Raw genomic sequence first — 17,168 nt, 5'->3', positions numbered from 1 at the left:
GCTTAAGAGTCTGACTTTCTGGAATTTTGAGAAGCAAACCAATAGTTTTTAAGTGTGTGACCTTGAGCAAGTTTCATAATATTCTCTCTGCCTCCCATTTTCACTTATAAAATGAGGATATAAAAGCACTTGCCTCTTACGGTTGTGAAATTTTTTTCTAAGATGATAAAATATGGTTCAAAAGATGTTATTAATGTGATTTTTTCCCTTTTTTAAAAAAATTATGGGGCTGCCTGAGTAGCTCAGTTGATTAAGTGTCTGACTCTTGGTTTCAGCTCAGGTTGTGATCTCAGAGTCGTGAGATTGAGTCCCACGTTGGGCTCCATGCTCAGCATGGAGTCTGCTTAAGATTCTCTCTCCCTCTCCCTCTGCCCCTCCCACTGCTCTCACTCTCTTTCTCTCTCTCTCTCAAATAAATAAATCTTTAAAAATAAATAAAATAAAAAATCGTGATCAAATGTAAATAACATAAAATGTACTATCCTAACCAATTTGAAGTGTACAGTTCAGTAGTGTTAAATACATTCATGTTGCTGTGCAAACAATCTCCAGAACTTGTTACTTCTTGTAAAACTGAAACTCTATACCCATTAAACAACAGTAATCCATTCCCTCCTACCACTAACCGCTGGCAGCCACCATTCTACCTTCCATCTTTATGAATATGACTACTCTAAGTACCTCAGATAAGTGGAACCTTACAATATTCATCTTCTTGTAACTGGCTTATTTCACTAAACATAATGTCTTCCAGGTTCACTCATGTTGTAGCATGCATGAATTTCCTTCTTTTTCAAGGCTGAATAATATTCCATGGCATGTATATACCACATTTTGTTTATTCTTCCATTGATGGACACTTGAGTTGTTTTTGTCTTTTAGCTATAGTTTTGTTTGTTTGTTTTTGTTGTTGTTGTTTAAAGATTTTATTTATTTATTTGACAGAGAGAGAGAGCACAAGCAGGGGGAGCGGCAGTCAGAGGGAGAGAGAGAAGCAGGCTCCCTGCTGAGTAAGGAGCCCCATGCGGGGCTTGATCCCAGGACCCTGAGATCATGATCTGAGTTGAAGGCAGACACTTAACTGACTGAGCCACCCAGGCGCCCCCACCTTTTGGCTATTGTGAAAAGTACTACTATATACATGGGTGTACAAATATCTCTTCGAATCCCTGTTTTTAATTCTTTGGTGTATATATCCAGATGTGGAATTTCTGGATCATATGGTAATTCTATTTTTAATTTATTGAGAAATTATCATTCTGTTTTCTATAGTGTCTGCACCATTTTACATTCACACCAATAGTGCACAAGGGTTCCAGTTTCTTTGCATTCTTGCCAACACCTGTTATCTCCTGTTTTTGTTCCTTTTAAAAAAAAATAGTAACCATCCTAATGAGTGTGAGGTGGTATCTCATTGTGATTTTGATTTGATTTCTCTAATGATTAGCGGTGTTGAGCATCTTTTTATGTGCTTGTTGGATATTTGTATATCTTCTTTGAAGATATGTCCACTCAAATCTTTGCCCATTTATTAATCAAGTTGATTTTTTGTTGTTGTTGAGTTGTAGGAGTTCTTTATACATTCTGGATATGAACTACTTATCAGATATATGATTTGAAACTATTTCCTCTCATTCCATACATTGCATTTTCACTATGTTGATTGTGTCCTCTGATGCCCAGTTTTTTAATTTTTAGTCTTATTTATTTTTACTTTTGTTACCTGTACTTTTTGTGTCATATCCAAGAAATTGTTGCCAAATCCAGTGTTCTGAAGATTCCCCCATGTCTTCTTCTAAGAGTTCTATAGTTTTAGTTTTTTTGATTTTTTTGATTCATTTTAGTTAATTTTTATGTATGGCATAAAAGTTCAGTCTTTGTCATGTGATATTCAGTTTAACTAATAATTTTGTTGAAAAGACTTCCGTTTCCCCACTGAATGGTCTTGACATCCTTGTTGAAACTGTGTGTTACACATATGTGAGAGTTTACTTCTGGGCTCTCTGTTCTATCCCATTGGTCTCTACGTCCATCTTTATGCAAGTACCACACTGTTTTGATTAATGTAGCTTTGTACTAAATTTTAAAATCAGGAAGTCTGAGACCTCCCATTTTGTTCTTTTTCAGGATTGTTTCAGCTATATAGGGTCTCGAGATTCCATATAAATCCTAGGATGGATTTTTCTATTTCTCAAAACAAAATAGGAATTTTGGTATGGTTTTCAGTGTCTGTCAATCATTTGGGTAGTATTGACATCATAACAGTATTAAGTCAGTCCATGAACACAGGATGTCTTTCTATTTATTTGTGTCTTCTTTCATTGCTTTCAGCAACATTTTGTAGTTTCCAGTTTCCTTGGTTAGTTCCTTGAGGAGTATATCCTTAAGTATTTTATTCTTCTTGATGATCTTGTAAATCAATTTTTTATTGTTTCTTAATTTTCTTTTTAGATTGTTCATTACTAGTGTATAGAAACATAACACAACTGATTTTTGTGTATTGATTTTGTGTCCTACAACTTTGCTGAATTGTTCATTCTTACTTTTTTTGGTGTGGAATTGTTAAGGACAATTTTTTTTAAAGATTTTATTTATTTGACAGAGAGAGAGCACAACTAGGCAGAGAGGCAGGCAGAAGGAGAGGGAGCTAAGCAGGGAGCCCCATGGGGGACTTGATCCCAGGACCCTGGGATCATGACCTGAGCTGAAGGCAGCCACTTCACTAATTGAGCCACCCAGGTGTCCCTAAGGACAATTTTTTTAAGGCATAAGGTATCTCTAATTTTCTTTCATGGTAATTAATATGGATACAAAAATACCCAATATATACAATCAAATGATCTTATTTCCAAATTAGTGGAGCTAGCTTTTACTTGTTCAGCTTCTTGCTTTCAACTTAGAAAAAGCCCTTTGTCTCTTTCTGTCTGTTTCTCTTTTTCTTTTTTGCTATAAGCAGTTTTCACAAAAATTAGTTTATTGTAGGCCTTCCCAAGATCACTTTTGTTAGATGTAATCAAATGAAATTCCTGCTCATAATCAAATGAATTTCTTTTTTTTTTTTTTTTAAAGATTTTTTATTTATTTATTTGACAGAGACAGAGACAGCCAGCGAGAGAGGGAACACAAGCAGGGGGAGTGGGAGAGGAAGAAGCAGGCTTATAGCAGAGGAGCCTGATGTGGGGCTCGATCCCGGAATGCCGGGATCACGCCCAGAGCCGAAGGCAGATGCTTAACCACTGTGCCACCCAGACGCCCCGAATTTCTGCTCTCTAGTAGAGTTCAGAATATTTATAGTATGCATCCTTATAATATTCTGTGCCTGCTTTTTTTTGTTGTTGTTTTTTTTTCATTGTGATACTTTGTTACTATGTTGTGAGAAATTTAAATTGTGGAGCTGCTCAGCTCTCCTTCACCAGTTTCTATTTTAAAAATTCAGACCAAGAGACCATATGGACCTTTCTAAACATCATTAACTGGGTTCTGGAAACTTAGAATTCCCATCTGACTGTATGTAGAATGTCCTACCTCACCTCATACTTGAAGTTGACAACAGCAATCTTCTCAGCAAGCTTTCTTTCACTCCCACATCACCATCAACTCTTTCCACATTGGCCAGAATTAAGAACAGAATACCAGTTCCTCCAGATTCCTCTTCCTTCTGAGTAACAAAATGCTCAACCAGGTGAAGAAAACATTTACTATATATTATGCTTTTAGACTACTTATACCTTTAGCCAATATCTAGTTAATGACAATTTTGTAATCTTTTCTAAGAAAGACTTGATTATTACGCCCTCTGTATGGTAAAATAAACTCTAGAACATTCCCATAAAAGTATTGCCTGCCCCTTCTTTTACATTTATCCAATTACTTTCTGTTGCACTTCCTACCCTAAAGGGGAGAGAGCTCTTCAATACTTCCCCTTCGCTTGGTCAGCAGGTGTTTTTGTTTGTTTTTTTGTTTGTTTTTTAAAGGGACACTTTTCACTGCTATATTCTAGTCATGGGTATCAGAAGCCAACGCTACATTCCCTGCTTTATATTTCTCAACATTCCCTATCTCTAGCATAATCATTTCTTCCTCAGTGCCTTTGGGGAGGCTGTTCCCTCAGTGTGAAATGAGTGGTCTTTTTCCATCTCTACCTTTTCTTCTAGGCCCAAGTCATACTCTGCTTTCTCTATGCAGCATTTATGAATCTGCCTTGCTTGAATTTCTAGAACATGTCTTTTCTGTGTATGGGTGTGGCTTTTACCACCTTGCTTTGGGCTATGCATATTTATGTCCATCCCCCCTCTTTAAGAAGATCAGGGGTTGGCAAACTTTTTCTACAAAGGGTCGATTTATAAATATTTTCTGCTTTGAGGGCCATACAGTCTCTGTTGCAAATATGCAGTTCTTCCATTATAACATGAAAGCAGCCATAGACAATATGTAAATAATGAGCATGGTTATATTTCAGTTAAACTTTTTTATTTTTATAGACATTAAAATTTAAACTTCATACCGTTTACTATCATGAAATATGTTCTTCTTACGATTGTTTTTCAATCATTTGAAAATGTAAAAACCATTCTGTGTTAATGGGCTATACAAAAGCAAGTAGTAAACCATGTTCAGCCTGGGCTGTAGTTTGCTGACCTGTGAACTAGACTATGAGCTGCCGGTAGGGTGGCTATATTTTATGCCCCTGTGTGTTGCCTACAATGCTCTGCCCATCAGGAGTGGGCTCTTAAGAATAGAGGTTGGGTCTTTTTCTTTACCACACTACTCTCAATGATGAGTGCAGTGCCCTGTATACTACAGACATCCAAAAAAGTTACAGAATAGAGGAATAAATATTAATTTACTTTTTACAGTTTTCTAGCAGTAAGCAGAGATCTGATCAACTGGACCACAAAGAGTTTGCGGGGTTAGGATAAAGGAGAAGGTCAGGAATACTGGGAATGCCCTATGAGATCAGACTTGGGCTGCCTTAATAAAGATAATTTCACTTGGATGGGGACTGGAAGTGAATGGCTGAGATGGAGTGGGTTGAGAGGATGTGGAGTGAGGGTTGAAGAGGTGCAGATAAGACTTGTGCAATATTAATAAAGGAAAGAAAACAGAGTTTGAAACTTAGCTCCAATTCAACTCTAACATCAATCATATATTATTCTGATTAAAATTCTCTACGGGGCTTTTCAATAAATCCCAGGAACTACTGGGAGAGTTAATCTTTCCTTTTCACACTTCTCTGATTCTCTAATACCCCTTCACCTGTTTTGAAGAACACTGCATAAACCTGGGGCTGAGGCAGCCAAGTCAGCACTACCACTGTCCAGAGTAACATATGTCCACACAGTATAAGGAATGAACACTGCTCTCTGTGTGTTCACATAGTTTCAGTGAATGCATACATATATAGAGAGAGATCACTCTTTTTCTCCTCTTGTAAGACCACTAGTTCTATTGTATTAGGGCCTTATCCTTAGGACCTCATCTAACCTAATTACCTCTAAATATCCTATCTCCAAATATAGTCACATTTGGGGGGAGTGAGAGTGGGGAGGAACAAGTCAGTCCATAGCAATAAGTGTACATTATAATACTTATATTATTATTTGAATGTTAAAGACTGGAAGGCAGTGGTGGTGAGGGGGGAGGAAAGATGGATATAATTAAAATAACTTTCCACAAAATGTCATTACAGCTTTCTCAGTGTCTGGAGAAATCACCTTGAATTGTCAAAACTTCTGTTGCAAAATGGACAGGTGAGTGCTCCAAAGCAAATTTATAAATTCTTGCATTTCTGGACTTCCACCCCTGCCTGGCAGTAATGCAGGGGTATCTTCTCTTCCCTGATGGAGAGGTGTTAGTGATGTCAACAAAAAGAGAATTAAATTAGATTCAGAGTCTCATAACATAATACCTCCAATTTCCAGTTTTAAGGAAAAAATACTCATTATATCAATAACCAGCAACATTTCAACTTAGTACAGGAAGATTGACATGAACACTGAGATGTCAGGGATGTTAGAATTATCTGATAAGAATTTTAGGGGCACCTGGCTGGTTCAGTCAGTAGTGCATGCAATTCTTGATCTCGAGTTTCTGAGTTCAGTCCCATTTTGGATGTAGAGATTGCTTAAAAATAAAATCTTTAAAAAAAAAAAGAATTTTAAAGCAGCCATCATAAAAATGCTTCAACAAGCAATTATAAACAAATTTTAAGCAAACAAAAGGAAAAAAAAAAGAAAAACTTTCAGTAATGAAATAGAAGACACAAAGAAAAACCAAATGGAAACTTTGGAACCAAAAATAATACCATAACCAAAAGGCAAAATTGAGTAAATGGGCTCAATACCAGAATAGAAGGGGAAGAGGAAAGAATCAATGAACTTTAAGATAGAAGTGTAGAAATTATCCAATCTGAATAACAGAGAAAACAGGCCAAAAAAAAAAAAAAGATATAGAAAAGAAAAGAAAAAAAAACAAACAGAACTTCAGGAACCTGTGGGATTATAACAAAAGATTTAGCTTTCATGTCATCTAAGTCCCAGAAGGAGAGGAGAAAGATGGCAGGGTTGAAAAAAATGTGAAGAATAGCGATTGAAAATTCCTCCAATATGGCAAAAGACATAAACTCACAGATTCAAGAAGCTCTGCAAAATCCAAATAAAAAAGTCCAAAGAAATCAACATTGAGACATCATAAAAAAACTTCTGAAAACTAAAGACAATGAATAAGTCTGGAGACTAGTGAGAGAGAAATGACACCTTACCTATAGGGAAAAACAATTTGAAAATAGTGAATTTTGCCAGAAACTATAGATGACAGAAGGAAGTGGCAAAGGCTTTGTCAATGCTGAATAAAACAAGAGAAAGCTAAGCAAAAAACACAACAATAACAGCAACAACAACAACAACAACAACAACAACAAAAACCTCACTATCAATTCAAAATTCTATAACCAGTAAAAATATCCCTCAGGAATGAATGAGAAATCAATACATTCTCAGACAAAGGAAGAACTAAGAGAATTAATTGCCAGCAGACCTACCTGAAAAGAGTGGTTAAGGATATCTTCCATAAAGAAAGGTAAGGATAAGAAAAGGGATCTGGTAATACCAATGAGAAAAAGAGAGCAGTAGAAGGAGGAAAAATATGAGTAAATACAATAGATTTTCTTCTCTAGAGTTTCCTAAATTACTTTTGATAGTTGAAGCTAAAATTAGAATGCTGACTAATGTGGTTCTAGATTTATGTAGAAGCAATACTTGAGACGATTATATTTGGGGAAGGATAAAGGGACATAAAAGGAAGTAAGGTTTCTTTTTTTTTTTTTTAAAGACTTTATTTATTTGACAGGCAGAGACAGCCAGCGAGAGAGGGAACACAGGCAGGGGGAGTGGGAGTGGAAGAAGCAGGCTCCTAGCAGAGGAGCCTGATGTGGGGCTCGATCCCAGAATGCTGGGATCACACCCTGAGCCGAAGGCAGATGCTTAACGACCGCGCCACCCAGGCGCCCCGGAAGTAAGGTTTCTATACTTGACTCAAATGGGTAAATGTTGACACGTTAGACTATGATGAGTTATGTACATATAATATGTCATCTAAACAGTCATAGAAAAAAGACATATAAAGAGATATACTCAAAAATACTATAGAGAGATCTAAATGAAGTCTTCAAAATGTTCATATAACACACAGGGAGGAAATAGAAATTATAAAAATTAATAATAGTAAAAACAAAGAGAAAACAACAACAAAAATAAAATGGCTAACTTGAATCTTAACATATAAATAATTGCATTAAATGTAAATGGTCTAAATACACCAATGAAAGAGATTGGCAGAGTGGATTAAAAAATGACCCAAAGGCAGACTGTCTAAAGAACCTCAATATAAATATGATAACATAAGTAGGTTGAAAGTACAAGGATGGACAAAGACATGGCATGAGAACATTAATAAAAAAAAAAGCAGGAATGGTTATATTACTATGATATAAAATAAACTTCAGAGCAAAGATAATAATCTGGGATGGACAGGGTTATAATATAATGATAAGAGTGTCAAGGCATCAAAAAGACATATTAGTCTTAAGTGTATATTCAGCAAGCCACAGAAGTACAATATGTGTAAAATAAACACTAATAGAACAGATATGAAAAATCAACATATCCACAGTTATGGTTGGAAACCCTCTCTCAACAATTGATAGAATAAAAAGAGAGAAATTAAGCAAGGAAATGGAAGAACTCAACCACACCATCAGTCAAAAAGATCTAATCAATGTTTATACAGCACTCCATCTAACACACCAGAATACATACTCTTTTCAAATGCCCTTTGAATGTACACCAAGATAGATCATACCTTGGAGCAGAAAAAGGCCTCAATAAGTATAGAAGAATTGTAGTCATACATGGGGTGCCTGGGTGGCTCAGTTCGTTGAGCTTCTCTCTTTTTTTTTTTTAAGATTATTTATTTATTTATTTATTTATTTGTTTATTTATTTATTTGAGAGAGAGAGAGAGAGCATGAGCAGGGGAAAGGAGCAGAGGGAGAGGGAGAAGCAGACTCCCTGCTGAGCAGAGAGCTGGACATGTGGCTCCATCCCAGGTCTCCAGGACCATGACCTGAGCTGAACACCCAACTGACTGAGCCACCCAGGCACCCCCCACTTCTGACCCTTGATGTGGGCTCAAGTCATGATCTTGGGGTCATGAGATTGAATCCCACCTTGGGCTCCATGCTCAGCACAGAGTCAGCTTGAGATTCTCTCCCTATGTGCCTCGGCCCATTCACACACTCTTTCTCTCTAAAATAAATGAATAAAATCTTTAAAAAAATAATTGTAATCACACAAAATATCTTCTCTGACCACAATGATATAAAACTAGAAAAAAAAGAAAGATAACAGGACAATCTTCAAACACTTGAAGTCAAACAGGCTTCTAAATAATTCATGGGTCGTAAAAGAAATCTTAAAGAACATTAAGAAATATGTTGAGTGAAAATGAAAATATAACATATAAAAACATATGGGAGACAATTAAAGCAATGCTGATAGGGAAATTTATGGCACCAAATGCTTACATTAGAAAAGAAGAAAAGTTGCAAGGAAGTAAATTAAGCTTCCATCTCAAGAAACTGGAAAAAGATCAAAATAAACTGAAAGCAAGTAGAGGAAAGAAAATAAGGGTAGGAGCAGGTATCGATGAGATTGAAAATAGAAATATAAAAAAAGAAAATTAATGAAACAATGAGCTGGTCCTCTGTAAATATCAGTAAGATTACCAAACTTCTAACAAGACTGACAAAGAAAAGAAAGAAGACAAAAATTACCAATATCAGAAATAAAACACAGGTTATCATTCCTCATCCTGAAAACATCAAAAGGACAACAAGAAAATACTACTAAACTTATACACATAAATTTTTAAAAATTTATCATTTCATCAAAAACCCACAAACTACTACAACTTAATATGAAATAATTTGAACGTCCCTATACTATTAAGGTAAATAAATTCATATTTGAAAAATCCTAAAAAAGAAATCTTTAGACCCTAATGACTTCATTTAAGAATTCTATCAAACTTCTAATGAATAATTAATACCAATGCTACACAGTCTCTTCCAGAAAATAGAAAAGAAATGAACACTTCCCAATTCATCCTATGAAGCCAATATTACCTACCTGGATACCTGTAAAGGAAAAATGCACTTCTCTACATCTTTCCTTTACACTCACACTATTACCTTCTGCACACTTCTGATAGCAGGTGTGTGTGTTTCCACACATCATGCAATTGTCTGACACCAGCTGGGTGTCCTGCAATTTAATTCAATTCTGACACTATCTTCCTAGAGATAGTGTCAGATCATATAATTTAAGGGTTTAATTACACAAGACACCCCCCCCCCCAAACACACACACCATTTCAGATGCGAATTGAAAGTCTCAGGTTGTCACTTGTATTTCTTACCTACCACCTGTACATCAGGAATCCCATTGCCCCCTCCTTGGCTTTGAGAATTCGCTAGAATGGCTCATAGGACTCAGGGCACCACTTATATTTCCTGGTTTATTATAAAAAATATTATCAAGAATGCATATGAATATCCGGATGGAAGAGATGCATAGGGCAAGCTATGAGCTAAGGAGCTCAGAGCTTCCATTCTTTGCCAGGAGTGTTATCCTCCCAGTACCTTCTTGTGATCAGTAACTTGGAAGCTCTTAAACTCTGCACTATTGGATTGGGTGGATCTGAATAGCATTAGGCTTGAGTGGGGGGAAAAAAAAACAACCAATATCAAAATGTATTATAATGTGTGATTCTGTTTATATAACCTTTTGTCCAAAAGTATAGAGATGGAGAACAGATTAGTAATGATGAATTGATAAATTTTATTAAATTTATGTGTATAAATAGTATTTTCTTATTATCTTTTTGATGTTTTCAGGATGAGGAATGATAACCTGTGTTTTATTTCTGATATTGGTAATTTTTGTCTTCTCTCTTTTTTCTTTGTCAGTCTTGTTAGAAGTTTGGTAATCTCATTGATATTTACAAAGGACGAGCTCATTGTTTCATTAATTTTCTTTTTTATATTTCTATTTTCAGTCTCATTGATACCTGCTCTTACCCTTATTATTTTCTTTCCTTTACTTGCTTTCAGTTTATTTTGCTGATCTTTTTCCAGTTTCTTGAGATGGAAGCTTAATTTACTTCCTTGCAACTTTTCTTCTTTTCTAATGTAAGCATTTAATCCCAGGGCTTCAGGGCTGGGGTGGGTGGTGGGGTTTGGTAGGACTACAAGAGGTAGCAGAATGGAGATCATTGTGGTGATACAATAGTTTTCTATCTTGGTTTTGGTGATGGTTACAGGGATTTACACTTGGGATAAAATGACAGACTACACACACAGTGTACCTATGTCAGATTCCTGGTTTTGTATTGTACCATAATTAAGTAAGATGTAATCAATGGGAGAAACTAGATGAAGGATACATGACACCTCTCTGTACTATCCTTGCAATTTTCTGTGTGCTGTAATTATTTTTGAAAATGCAGAAAAATAATTAAAATAATCCTATTTTGCGTTGGGTAGCTGAGGCCCACATTACTTCGTCAGAGGAGAAGCCGCCCTGAGACTGTAGAAACCCCAATACTGGATTTTACGTAGAAACATGACCTAGGGCAGAAGAAAGTCGCTGGGCCCCAGAATGTGGGGAGCCAAAGAGGTGTTTCCCAGGCCCTGAGGGTGTGGGAGGAGGCGTCCGCGCTACTGAAGCTGGGAGGGGAGTGGCGCACAGCAGAGGTCCAGCCCCACCCTCCGCGGCTCCTGGAGCCGGTGCGGTGAGTGCTGCAGAAGGCTGGGGAGCCCGCAGCGCTGGGACTCCTGAGCGACGCTCCAGCATCCCGACCGCCCCAACACCTCACCTTGGAGAAGAGCAAGAGAACTTTCTTTGAACTGCGAACATTTTTGGTAACCGGATCTTCTCCCAGGTTTGGCTTCCCACCTCTTGCTTGTGGGTTTGACCCCGCCCTGTTTTCCTTCTCCCGAACCTCCTAGGGTGCAGCCGGGAGTTCTGCAGCACGCCGGAGTCCGGAGCAGAGGCTGTCCTGCCCTCCGAGGGTGGAAAGCGGCCGCGGACCCGGTCTCCTCGCAGCCCCCGCCCTGCCGCGTCGCGTGCGCGCCGGGGGCGGTGGATGGCCCCGCGGTAGCGAACGGTGACTGATGCTCGAGGAGCACGCGACATGCAGTCTCTCAACATCACCCGGGAGCAATTCTCCCGGCTGCTACGGGACCACAACCTGACGCGCGAGCAGTTCATAGCGCGGTACGGTCTGCGGCCCCTGGTCTACACCCCGGAGCTGCCGGGGCGCGCCAAGCTGGCCTTAGTGCTCACCGGCGTGCTCATCTTTGCCCTAGCACTCTTTGGCAACGGGCTGGTGGTGTACGTGGTGACTCGCAGCAAAGCCATGCGCACCGTCACCAACATCTTCATCTGCTCCTTGGCGCTCAGCGACCTGCTCATCGCCTTCTTCTGCATTCCGGTCACCATGCTCCAGAACATCTCTGACACCTGGCTGGGGGGTGAGTCCGCGTCCGCACTTTCTTTCTTAATCCCCCAGCCTTCCACGGGACTCTCCCCGCCCCTCTGTTCCTTACATTTCTCTCTCTACCAAATGAATCCAGAGCTCTTTCTTAGAAGTTCCTCATCTGTGCTCACTTGGAGAGAAGTTTTTTGCTACTTGATTCGGTCCAACGTTTCTTCTCCCCGTCGCTTAAAAACAAAGATAGGTTTCTGTGCATTGCCCGGAGGACCACAGGGGAAGGGAGGGAAAACTGAATGGGAAGAAATCGGAGAGGGAGACAAACCATGAGACACTTTGGACTCCGGGAACCAAACTGAGGGTTACAGAAGAGAGGGGGGTTGGAGGAGGGGGTATTAAGGAAGGCACGTGTTGTGATGAGCACTGGGTGTGATACTCAACTAATGAATCATTGAACACTACATCAAAACTAACGATGTACTATATGCTGGTTAACTGAACGTAATAAAAAAGACACAGGAAAATGCTAGGAAAGGTACAGGGCAGTGAGCTGGGGAGTCGCACAGCTCACCAGTTATTTTAGCTCCTTTTCCCATAATTACCAGGATTTTTTCTATTTTTTTTTATAAAAGTAAGATAAAAATATTTCAAATCATATAAATACCGATATACGCTCATCCTCCTATCCTCCAGGCTCACTCCACAGTTGCCTCTGTGGCTTCCAAACAGGTATTTGTGGGTATTTGTAGATCCAATTTATATAGGGACTTAAAACTATACACACACACAGACACACACACATATATATAATACATTTGCAGGGGTATTATAATGTATTATGTATTATATATATGTGTGTGTATATAAATATATTTATATATATTACATGTGTGTGTGTGTATACACACATATATTTGCAGGGGAAAAATCTTGGATTAGTCATTTTTTTCGGACTGGATTAACAGAGTCAAGCAGGGAGAAGTAACACAGAAAACATATCCCCTTCCTGATTGATAAAGGAGACATTGATTCCTTCTCTTCCTTAAAAGGGGAGTGAAAATGGCAGAGAAGCCATTCAGAGTCATTGAGCTGGGAGCAGTGTATGGAGGTTGAGAAAAGACAGACACCACCCTTCCCCAGGTGAGCCAGTCTTTCCAGACACATGGCTACAGAGCATCTTCTAGTCCATAAGCAGCAGTGCCTTCTGTTGTCACCACTGTTTAATGATGTGTCTCTCCGGGATGAAGGACTGGTTGCACTCCCATTGTCATGGAGGGGTGCATTCTTGAAACCATGTCAAAATTCTTAGAAAGTGGCTGCAAATACAGAGAGAATGTGAGAGAAATGGATCATTATGCCTTCAAGCCCTGTCAGTCCCACTCCTTGGCTACTTACTTTAAATCTCAGGGAGAGTTTCTTTTATACTACCATTAATAATTTGAGATCTTCAATTTCTTTCCCTGGCATTTTTTTCCCCATTGATTTACATTGGATTTATCTTTAGTGGATCAAAAGGCTAAAATCTTTGATTCCCATCTCATCTACAAAGTAAATATTTCCAAAAATGCACTAACCATTAGAGAACGTAGCATTGACGCGAGAGTGACAGGTAATGCAGGAAGTTGCAAACTGACTTATGGCCTATAGCCTTTCTTATGCACTCATGAAATCATTGTACCTGGGCATTTTAAAGTTGTCCCCTGCAACTAACCTCATAAAATTAATGGGTAAACTTATGATCATCCTATAACCTTAGTTTTTTTGAGAAAAGGGCACAGGAGTTTTCATTTCTACATGTGAAGGCAGATTTATGAAGCATATATGTATTGCTGGATGATTATAGCTCTGTTTGTTAAGGTGAACATAATTAGGAAAAGTGGGACGTTATACTGGGAATGCGAAAATTTGGGTTCCTACTTTGGCTCTAATTCATGTTAATTTAACACATGTGGGCCTCAGCTTTTTGATAAAATATTAGGAATTCTTGAAGCTTGGAAGTGGAATGAGGCAGATGTTTAGCCCTTAGGCACGTTGGGAAATCATGCCTGGGGAAGACTACAGAGTAGGTCTTCCTTCCCAAGGACTTCGGTGGGTCGTGCAAAAGTTTTTCTTAAACTTTCTGTTTTCCTTGTTTCCTAGTTCATGGAGGACATTTCACTTTAGCTTCTAAATGCTGAAAAGGGGTAATGCTTTGTGTATGCATTCTAGGTTAGAGTGAGGATGATGTGTATTAGTAAAAGTGCTTTGAAAAAACTGATCATTCCATGAAAGTATAAGGTATTAATTCTATTAAGGAGTATTTAATTTTAGGTGGCTTATGTTTATCCAGGACTAGATTTATAGAATAAATATTCTTATAAATCCAGTAAGTAACACCAAAATTGAAGTTCAGGGAAGAGGAACAAGTTTGCAGAGTTTCTGGAGATAGAGATGCAAACAGAATTAACTTGTCCTTTATAGGACAGGATAATAATTACAAAACTCCCTTGATAAATTAACAAAAGAGCTTTCAAGGGAGTATAATCTAATGGTTCAAAAGTAATTCACAGTTTATTATTTCATAAAGCTATTGAGTATTTTCTTTAAGGCAAAACATTCTACCTTGGTAATACCAAAAAAAAAAAAAAAAGAATAAAGCTTATCTAATTCCTTTTTGGGCCTCCAAAAATAGGAAATATCCCCAAATGAGCAAATATAGGATTTAATAGAAGAGGATCCACTCTGCTGTGGGAACACAGAAGTCAGGAAGGCTTCCCCAAAGAGGGGACTTTTGAGCTACATATTGAAGAATGATTCACATTGTTTCCAGCAGAGAAAGAAGGATGGAGTATGTTCTAGAACGGGGGTCAATCCAAAGTTTGGAGGAAAGAAAGAAGGTGATGAATTCCAAGAACACTGTGTCAGCCACTTCAAGAATTTAGTTTATATGTGAGGAATGGTGAGAAATGAGACAGAAAGGTAGGATAGTGGAACTGGAGAGGAAACAGTATCAGCTATGCTAAACCTAAAATATGAATACCCCTCAAATTAGTTCAGGGTGAAGGAGGAAATATAAACGAAGCAGTGGAACCACTAGGAGGCAACAGTGGCAGGAGGAAGTCTCAGTACCTCCCCTAAAGGGGGCAGGACCCCTGCAGGCAGGGCTGTGTGCCTTGAATTGTCAGATTCTTTTGTGGTTGCTGTTATTGTCCATCTTTTTTTTTTTCCCAGAGAAGCTGGAGAAATGGAATTTTGGAATTTTATGATCTTGGCATTTTGTTCAAATTTAAAAAGAAAAATGCAATTGGGTGAAAGAAAACCTCTCTGTGGGTTTGGCCACAAGTAATTCATGGACCTCCAGTTTGTGACTTTTGTTCAAAGCCTCCCTCTCAAACATTTCTGACAAAGGTAGGGCTATAAATGACTGTTTTCTTCTCCTTTTTTTTAGTCCACTTATCTCCCTTGCTAGGGATGAACGTTACCTACTGAGTCAAAGCCTGCATTTGGACAAGATCCCCAAGTGATTCATGTGCACATGAAAATTTAAGAAGCACCACTATAAGTAATGATTCTCAGACTGGCTGCCCAGAGAACCTCCTGAGGGGCTTTAAAAGTGTTCTGTGCCAGCCCCAGTCCAAATTAATTACATCTGACTCTCTGCAACCAGCTTGCAGTGACTTACAGAGACCATTGTGCACATCTCTACCCTATTCCCCATTCAGAGACGTCATGTTATTGACTTGAAATCAGTCATGATGGGAGTATTTACACTGTGGATATCAGCAGCTACAAATTAAGTCTTTTTGGAGAAATAAAACTAACCATTCAGTTGTTTTCCAGCACATCACTGAGCAAAGACTTTGAGTTTCCTTTGGTACAGTGATGGCACCATACATGATAGGTGCAAAGAAACATATCCATGAACATTAGTTTATTTATGTGAGTTACACTCAATTTAAAAGAAGATCTAAATTCAGCATCTAAGTGTTGGTCAGCATTGAGGCAAGTGTATGTGCAATTCTCGTATATGTCTGGCATTAGCATCCTAATGCCAACACTCTTTGATCTACCAGTTGTTTTACTCCCACCCTACTCCCCAGAACATTCAACACAGACCTACCAGGAGTGGCGATTCTCTTCCCACAAGAATAGTAAATAGCATTTACTTATGGCTTTTTTAAAATCACTAATATGATGATGGTGTTATGTTGTCATAACAATTAGGACTAAGGACGTACTGTATGGTGACTAACATAACATAATAAAAAATTTAAAAAAAAAGGAGTCAGACCTTGGAAGTTCTGTGTGCATTCTGCTCACCAACCTCTTTGTTCAAACTCTAGCAGTGAAATTGCCCATTGTACTCTTGGGGCCATGGAATGTACGTCTCCTTATCTGCAGTCTGTTCTTCCTCATTTTGTCTCTTTTTTTCCTCCTCCTTTAGTCTCTTTTTTTGAAATATCTACATGTTCCTCCAAATTCACTGTCTGAATATGTTTTGTTTTTCTCAACTAAATTCTGCCCAATAGATTTCAGTGTTCCAGAACACTTTTCTCTCTTCTCTAGGTTTCATAAGCTGCTCTTTTCCTTCTTATTTTGTTTTCTTTATGTCTGTCTCCTTTATATTCTGCCCATTGATGGTTCTTGTAATTCCTCTTAGTTCTTGAGTGTGTGTCCAGTGAAGCTTAGCGTGCAGGCACCTTTTTCATCCTCCATTTCTGCATAGAAGCTCCAATCAGGACTCTCCTTTCTTTGCTGGTAATTCTGAAATCAGTCTCTAATTATCTGAAGCTGTAATCCCCCTGATCTGAGACGAGGCATTTACACATAGATATCTTATTAGCATCCAGCATTCTCTCACCCTACCTTATCTCTCTGCCCAGGGTCTGAACTATTATCATTAATACCCTGAGTCATTTTTGTATTCAGCATTCTCTGGGTATCTGCTCTGTGCACTGGGATATTAAAGGTGTAGAGAAAGCTTTGTCCTTATGGAATTGTCAGGTTTCAGTTAGAGCAAGACGGAGAAGGTGGCACTCAAAGAAAAAAATGGAGAAGGCAGGGGATTTTGTTGTCAGAGTTCCAGCATGCTCTGTGGAGAAAGCACAGGGAGGGTGATGGGGAACGGGGGGGGGGGGG

At 38.5% G+C, this 17,168-nt stretch overlaps 1 protein-coding gene and 1 long non-coding RNA gene across 2 annotated transcripts in view; both read left to right on the top strand.

Annotated features, from left to right (window-relative positions):
• LOC103661793 overlaps nt 1-6,200 on the top strand; it is a 209,658-nt gene extending 203,458 nt beyond the window's left edge. The window contains exon 3 of the long non-coding RNA XR_568268.2: nt 5,690-6,200. This is a non-coding gene — a long non-coding RNA (uncharacterized LOC103661793). The remainder of the gene's footprint in view (nt 1-5,689) is intronic.
• Nucleotides 6,201-11,750: 5,550 nt separating this feature from the next.
• The window catches only part of QRFPR (pyroglutamylated RFamide peptide receptor), a 37,833-nt gene continuing 32,415 nt past the window's right edge, over nt 11,751-17,168 (top strand). Inside the window, exon 1 of the mRNA XM_008689480.2 lies at nt 11,751-12,090. Within this exon, the coding sequence (XP_008687702.2) occupies nt 11,751-12,090 (340 nt within the window). The remainder of the gene's footprint in view (nt 12,091-17,168) is intronic.

The sequence above is a fragment of the Ursus maritimus genome, unplaced genomic scaffold (assembly GCF_017311325.1).
Source record: "Ursus maritimus isolate PB19 unplaced genomic scaffold, ASM1731132v1 scaffold_11, whole genome shotgun sequence".
Lineage (NCBI taxonomy): Eukaryota > Metazoa > Chordata > Mammalia > Carnivora > Ursidae > Ursus > Ursus maritimus.
The sequence above is the reverse complement of the archived record's forward strand: the minus strand, read 5'-3'. Positions and strand labels throughout refer to the sequence as shown.